General features: G+C 41.5%; 1 protein-coding gene across 1 annotated transcript in view; it reads right to left on the reverse strand.

Moving 5' to 3' along the window:
- The window catches only part of CCDC138 (coiled-coil domain containing 138), a 30700-nt gene that overhangs the window by 2916 nt on the left and 19553 nt on the right, over positions 1–8231 (reverse strand). The window contains exons 9-12 of the mRNA XM_018568197.1: positions 7245–7361; positions 6872–7049; positions 4194–4370; positions 392–530 (exon numbers count right to left, since the gene is read on the reverse strand). Of these exons, the coding sequence (XP_018423699.1) occupies positions 392–530; positions 4194–4370; positions 6872–7049; positions 7245–7361 (611 nt within the window). The remainder of the gene's footprint in view (positions 1–391; positions 531–4193; positions 4371–6871; positions 7050–7244; positions 7362–8231) is intronic.

Here is an 8231-nt window from a genome sequence, read left to right on the forward strand (position 1 = left end):
GAGGAGAGAGGGAGGAGAGAGAGAGGGGGGAGAGAAGAGAGAGAGAGGGAGGAGAGAGAAGAGAGAGAGAGGGAGGAGAGAGGAGGAGAGAGGAGGAGAGAGGGAGGAGAGAGGATTTTTTCATACGAACAAATCGATTAATTGAAAAAATTAAAAATCGGGCAACTAATCGATTATGAAAATAATTGTTAGCTGCAGCCCTAATAGCAAACAACCATATATTAAAAGGGAAATAATCTCCAAAGATTAAAAAACTATTACTAGAAAAAGCAAAGGGGATCTACAGAACATACTGTAAACTTTAATCTCTTTATACTTATACAGATTCAAAGGGAAAATCATATACAGCTGACTTTCAGGAACACGGAACATCCTCTTTAAAGAAACTTACCTGACTTTTGACAGCTTTTGTAGAACAATACTCAATTTTTCAAGTATTTGCACGTCAACTTTAGGATCCTTAAGTAACACAGCACAGGTCCTAAAAAATGATTCCGTGCTACATGACTCCAGGAATGGCTGTAAAAATCCTGCAATATGCACAAAACTGCCAGTCAGTGGTTTTATTTTTATGCCCAATTACAATTCGTCCATCATGTAAGTAACCTCTATTCCAATTACTGCATATCAGGTTTAATGTTCTACTTACTGCACACACATGACCTAAAAAAGGCCAGAATTAGTCAGTCTTTAAGGCAACACAACCATAGAGAAGTAAAAAAATAAAATCATAATCAATACTTATCATAGCCTACCAGTTCTGTACACATTTATAAACTTCGGCTCCTGGTGGGTGGGTGCATAGTACGTACATAGGGAGGTCATGTACAGGAAAGCAGCTCAGATAATCTTCCACCGCTGGGAAAAGATTTAACTTTCCCAATTGACGGTATTTTGAGTTTTTAAACAATGACTCATTTTCAAAACAATACATTTCTTTTTTTTTCCATTAACTAGTGTGGAGCTGTTTTCATTAACTAGTTCAGCCACCCATACAGAAGATATCCTTCAGAGAACAAAAAGGATGTACAATCACTACAAGGTGATCTCTACTTAAGCTCTTTTATAAACTGTATCCTCTATTTTACCCATACGTTTTCTATATATAAATGTTTAGATTTCACTGGCAGCAGATCACACAGATGACACGAATAATAAAGTGCCAAAGAAAAAAAAACCCCAGCAAAAACGAATGATGTGCAATTACAAAAGTCACGCGGAGTTCAGTTTTCCTGTAATCTATAACATAACCATTAATCTCCAGCTGGTGAAACCTATCAAGGGGTAAGCAGCAAGATGGCACTGTGCAGGCTTATTGCCCTCTGCACATCAAAAGAGGCCAGCTTTATTTCCTAATCCAAGTGAAGACATTCTGCTTTTAGACTAAATTAGAATTTATAAAGCCCATTTTTATGGCTACATAAACTACATCCACTTTATTAACATTCTGTCAGCCACACAGTGGTGAGGAATTACAATGAAGACGGAGAGATAGTGAACAAAGACTGAAGCAAAAACCTTGGATTTAAAAAGGTTCAGAAAACGATAAAACTGGATAGACTGGATATTGAACATGCTATGCAATACATTAAAACCTGATGTACTTTGGGGGAGTTTAGGGTTACGCTCTAAGGTCATGGGCCTGCAAGTTAAATGATTCACAACTGACGGGCTCCTTGTGGAGTAAGAAGGGGGACATACATCTATGCTACACAATTCCTTACCATGAATTCTAGTGTGTACCATTAGTCAACAGGGATAGTGTAATGATGAAAGCAGGTTATACAATTCTACATTTACAATGCTAAAAGCACTGTGTGTGCCTAATGCCATTAGTGACATCAATGCTGCCATCTTGTGTCTGGTTGAAAAAAGCAAGTAAATGTTCAAGAGGTAAGCTGACACTGCTGACAATCGCTTAACAACTTGATATTACTATCAAAGGTTTCATGTCAATCATGATTTTAAGCCAAACAGGTGATAGTGTTGTATATTACAAGATAGTACAGTGGGATGTTCAGTCATTTTAACCAGCCACTGATTATAAACAGCTCAGCAGTATAACACAGGCACTTTGCATATGCAGTTCTGTTTGAAGAAGAACTCCAGGAATTGTTTAATTAACCCTCGCAGGGGAGCAACCCCTGCTCTGAAAGGGTTAAGTGCCCATTTTTGTCTAGTTTCAAAATTTATACTCACCCAAAGCTCCAAGCCAGCTTCTTCCCCAAAAATGTCCTTCCAGTGTCTCTCCCCCCTCTTCTGCAGAGGTCTAAGGTCCCGTAAATCATCAACATCTATACACTGTGTATAGATGTGAGGAAGATTCCAATGCTGTAGCATAGGAGACAGGCTCGGAACTTTGGGCGAATACAACTTTATTTTTGTCCCTAGACACAAAACGAGCACTTAACTCTGTAGACCCACCGCAAGGTTTAATACGTTTTCCTGGAGATCTTCTTTAAATATTCAGCAAAACATAAGTACAGTGAGGAAAATGATGATTTGATCCCCTGCAGCTTTTGTAAGTTTGCCCACTTACAAAGAAAGGTCTATAATTTTTATCACAATATATAAAACCAAAAATCCAGAAAAGACACGATACAAATGTTATAAATGGAGTTGCAGTTCAGTGAGTAAAATAAAGTATTTGATCCCCTACCAACAATAAATCTGGCTCTCACAGACTGGCTATGTGGTACACAGATTAGTCCTGTCAATTTTAAGCTGCCCATACTCCTAACAACCATCGCACGACTTTCGTTATGCGATGGTTGTAAGGTGATTAAAATTTCGTACGACCTGCCCATCATCGACAGGCAGATCGTACTTGCGATCATCGCAAGCCCTCCCCGCTGAGGGGAGGGCTTGCAGATGATTGCAGTGGTGAGCAGGCAGTGTGCGCTTGCGCACCTCGGGTCGTGTGGTTTTCGTCTTGCGATCGTGCTACCATCTAGCGCGCTCGTTATGCGAAAATCGTACGATCGTACAGTAAATGTGGTCGCACGCTGCCCATCGACCTTACAATTATCGAACGATGGTGGGATCACCCGCGATTATCGTACGATAAGGCCTGGCACCTTAAGGCCTGGCACACATCTTACAACCATCGCAAGACTTTTGTCTTGCGATGGTTGTAAGGTACTTAAAAAAACGTACGATCTGCCTATGTTGCATAGGCAGATCGTACTTGCGATGATCGCAAGCCACGCCCCCTGAGGGGCAGGCTTCCGATGACCGCAATGCCGAACGGGCAGTGTGCGCTTGCGCACACCGGCCCGTACGGCTGTTATCGTACGGACATGCCACAAACCCGCCGAACATCGTACGATGCTCGGCGGGTTTTCGAACATGTCCGTAAGTTTAAAGTTGTGCGACCTTACAGTAGTAGAGGTCGCACGGCTTCCACACACCTTATGATAATCGTACGATCGCGGGATTTCCCGCGATTATCGTACGATAATCGTAAGGTGTGTGGGGACCCTAAGAAGGTGAGCCTAACGGCAACTCGTTATGTATACAAGAGACACCTGTCCACAGAATCTTTCTTCCATTCAAACCTCACCACCATGGGCAAGACCAAAGAGCTGAAAAAGGACGTTAGGGACAAGATTGTAGACCTGCACAAGGCTGGGATAGGCTTCTCCCCAGGGCTCTGGCAGTCTAAGCCCTGCTTACATTATAACATCTAATACAGTCCATTCACCTGTATTAGAGGTGAGGAAACTGATGGATACACCACAGCTGGAGCAGAGGTGAGTGGTCACTGCTGGAGAATTGAGTATTTCTTCCTTAATTGAGCCCCTAGAGAAAAACAATCCGGTAACCCTTCCAGTGCAGGGGTATTTTTTCTAAAACCTGGAGTTCTTCTTGAAATTAATTTCAGCCTCAAAAAGGTGCATTTTAACAAAATGCAAACCTTTTGCATGCTTTTTTTTCGGGGGGAAAAGGTAACACAGAACTGCAAGGAACTGCAATGGTCTGAATCAGTCCTGAATGTATATGGCCTTTCCTTTACATATTCATTTTACTCATGGCCATAACCTTTTCTTATTTTACAGAAATGATAACAGACAAGACAGCAGGTCAGATGGAAATAGGCATACACAGGACAGAAAGCTCCCCAACTGGGACAAAGATTCAGTTCAGGCTGGAGTCCTGATTTAACCTAAAGTAAAAGTAAACTTGGTACTTACGGGTCTCCATTGAAAGCTGGAGTAAAATATCAAGGACGCTGGAAATAAGTCCTCTGTTGGTGACATGTAAGAGGTGTACAACAATTGGCACAGCCCGATACTCCAAGAACAAAATTCTTCCTTCATCACATTTCAAGTCCATGCAAAGGGAATCCAAGGCCTGAGCTAGGTAGTCCACTGAAAGTAGAATAAGAAATCTTTGATATGACAGACAAAATATATACATGTTTGCATAGAACACAGTATGTAGCTAGAGATGAACTATATAGGAGTACTGAACTTTGTTAAACTCCACAATGTTCAGTATATCAATGAGGCTGACCAGCATACTGTTTGTGTAGCTGTTGTTTAAAAACTTTAAAATAAGTCTTACTCCTACAGAAGTGGAGATGTCAGGAATGGTCCATTAGGTAGGACTTTTTTTTTTTTTTTAACTACAAGAAGTCCAACAAAATTTACTGCATCTCTGTATATAAGCTGCGGTCTCATGAGTGTTCATTTATTTAATTTTTTTGAAAAGTACTTTTTATTCAGTTTTGCATATAACAAACATTAACAACAATCACCTACAACCGTAGGGGTACATACTTAGTCTAAACATCCCACACCCCCACCTAACAGAACCCCCCTCCCCACAAAACTTGTGCCAGGTCGTGCCCCAGGACCGAGTGTACCACCAGAACCAGATATCTCAGAATGCCTTAGTGCCACAAAAATGGTGTATCTCCAGGCCCCCAACCATGAGTGTTCATTTATGGCAGGATTGCTGAATCTTTCTGTCTGACCTTTTTGCTTCAGTAGAGGAGGTCATCCTCTGTCCTCTTTAAAGTGACACTAAACTCAGGAGTTAAATCTTAAAAAAGAATTCAAGTACCTTAACTATTAACAAAAATGTTTCTTAAGCTGGCCATACACCTTACAATTATCTGCAGATTTTCTGTGGTCAGATGGAAAAGGTGCAACAGATTCCTCCATCTACGCTAAACTGTGTGGATGGAGTAATCTCCACCTGGCCCAATCTGTTGCACTTTTTCCATCTGACCACAGAAAATCTGCAGATAAATTGTAAGGTGTATGGGCAGCTTTATTTGTGTATCACTCGGCTGTGGATCCTCAAATCATCTCTAAATTCGTACTGACACTGCCCTTCCTTCTGGAGGGGGGCTACTTTTCTTCCCCATGATCCCTGTGTGTGTGTGTCAAGTAGTCAGTCATCGCTCCAAGCTCACTCCTGTGATGGACTACAATCTCAATACAAATTAGTAAACTAAACATGAGATTGTAGTCCATCTTCTGTGTTTGGGAACATAGTTCTGCAGTGCTAACTAAATTATATGTATAATTTATATTCAATCAGGCAGGCCCTAGTTCTAAAATAGTTGTTGAGCGATCTAAAAGAAAATTCACAATGAGATTGTAACATGTATTGTCAGTTTAGGAAAGATGTTTTGATAGTTCCCCAAGGGCCAGTCATTTAAAATGCCCAGAACACAGGACAGAAATGTATATTAGGAAATACAGATAACATCACTGTTGACATATGGATTGTGTATGGTATTGTTTGTTTGTGTATCTTGAAATTCTTTCGAACTGCCAATCACACAGTAAAGGAAAGCAAATGTAATGGTGGCATTTAATTTGCTGAAATGAGGGAAGACTATCCCACCTCAACCTAACCACTGAACCATCACATTGTATCATTTCCCCTTCCTCTTTTAGATTGTAAGCCCTCAGGGGCAGTGTGCTCCTTACCATCTTGTCTTGAATTGTATTGTGATTGTAATGTCTTCCTTATTTGTCTTCCGCAAACTGTTGGCGCTATAAGATACTATGTAATAATAAGACTGCAGCAAGGAGAGCTGTACAGGTCAGTATTGAGCCGCGGTTCTCAACTGGTGGGTCGCCCGCCTGCCTTCAACTGCGCTTTGTTGAGGTGGGCTGAGAGTTTGGTTGCGAGGGAGCTCCATACATATGTACATTGCTTAAAGTTACCTTGCACAGGTGCTTGAACCAGAGTGACATCACATTCTGGCTCACGGCACCTCCACAGGGCGCGCAAGGGAGCTGTACAAGCAATGCACATGTAGAGGGAGCTCCATCACAGCAGCCCACACTGGACACCAGGCTGAGGATCCACTCCAGTTCTCGTAAGATAAGGATGACTGGGTGGATCTTTAAAAAAAAAAAAAAAATTAAAAACATTTTTTGGAGTGTGTATCTGTGTGAGATTGTGTATGTGGTTGTATGTGTCGGTCGGTGTTTTTGACGGCCCTTTCACACTAGTACAGTGCGTTAATCGCACTGTCCCGTGCAATTAATGCACATTACCATGCACTTGCACCTACAGCGCGTTTTGGTGCAGGAGGTGCGTTGCGTCGCCATGCATTTGAATGGCACCCCAAACACTCCTCCCTCCCACAGTTCAAACGCCCGCATCAGAACGTGGGGTAACGCAATGCCATGTGTTCCAGTGCGGTGCGACTTGGGTTGTGACTTAACGACCAAGAACAAATGTGGGTCCCGAGCTTACACAGGTTGAGAAGCACTGGTATAGAGCTCTCTCACAGTGGATTCTAACCCTTTTTGTATCTATTGAGCTCTAATTTCAGTAAAATGTATTGTGTAAATAATTGTGTCTCCTGCCCATATGTTATTTCACAAAATGCCATAATGGTTACCTTGTGTTACAGTTTTAAGAATGACCAGCGTTGAAATGAAACGGAGTGGTAAGTTATTGCTTTTGAAAAAAGCTGCAGGTTTTGGCTTGCTTTCCATGCCATTATCTTCAGAGGGATTACACTGAACTCCTTTAAAAGTTTCATCACCAATTCGCCGTAGAGTGGAGGTCAAGGTGGACTGCGGCCATAAGAAAGGGAGAAGAGTAGTTAGAAACAACGAATCCTTAGAAATCATTAGATAATAAGGCAACATATAAAATGGTTAGAACAGACAGCTATTATGTCAATTAAAAAATACTGGAATAAATATTTGTTTTCCTAAATCTACAGAAAATGCTTTAAACAGTCCAGAGAGAAATCGAAGAAACTTTACCTGTGTAGCAGCATCAAGCTTCAATAGAGTCCAATATGTAAACCTCATGAATGATAAATGTAGCTTACTGTTGACAAATGGCATCCATTCAAACTGCTCCACAATGACAGGCAGGACCTGAGCATAGAGAAAAAAAACAACAACTTGTTTTATGATTATTAATTAGCAAAACCTCAAATGCCAACCTTCCTTGCAAATGTTCTGTATATTTTCTAAAGTGAAATTCACTAGAGGCTTAGCAAGGCACCTTCTTTGCTTCCCCATAACCATGCCCATGGTAAGGGGATACTAGGACCTTAGCTTCCTGGACAGAAGGTAAAGTGTATGGAATCCCTAACAGGGGACTTCTCCTATTTGGTCAGTCAAACATACAATTAATGGGGTTTGTTTTGTTACATCTGCTTGACAAATGCAAAAATCCAGTGCTGTCCCGTGCCCCGGGCAATCTGCAGTGTTATCTTAAAGTAGTATAAAACTTTCAACCTTTTTTCAAATATTAGCAAGCAAAGAAGTTCTTTACATTTCAAACAGCTGCCTCCAACTCGCTCAGCTTGGTTTACCTGACCTTCCTGTCCAGTACAAGATCACAAGGGCCAACACAGTCTCCAGCAACTGCCCATTTACTAGCTTGCAGGAGGGAGGATTGAGGAGCAGGAGAGTGGCTTGTCCTGCTGTGTTTGTGGAGACCCACATGGCTTACTAGCAAACATAAGGGTGGCTCCATAGGACTCTGCAAGGGAAAGGAGCAACCCTAATACAGAATATTAGGCCTAGGCCTCAGAGGATCAACTGAATCTACAGGAAACTAAAACTTTTAAACATCAAGGAGCATAATTCATTGTAAGTGATTTACAGAGCCTTTGAAAGAGCTTTACTCTTGACTTAAATATCACTTTAAGTAGTCTTATTTTGCTGCCCAGGTCACCTCTGCAAAATACAGAATACCTTCAGCTATGTTATGGAAATAAGGAGGCGGGGGGGGGGGGG

This window comes from Nanorana parkeri, unplaced genomic scaffold, assembly GCF_000935625.1.
Source record: "Nanorana parkeri isolate BGI_ZX_2015 unplaced genomic scaffold, ASM93562v1 scaffold1153, whole genome shotgun sequence".
Lineage (NCBI taxonomy): Eukaryota > Metazoa > Chordata > Amphibia > Anura > Dicroglossidae > Nanorana > Nanorana parkeri.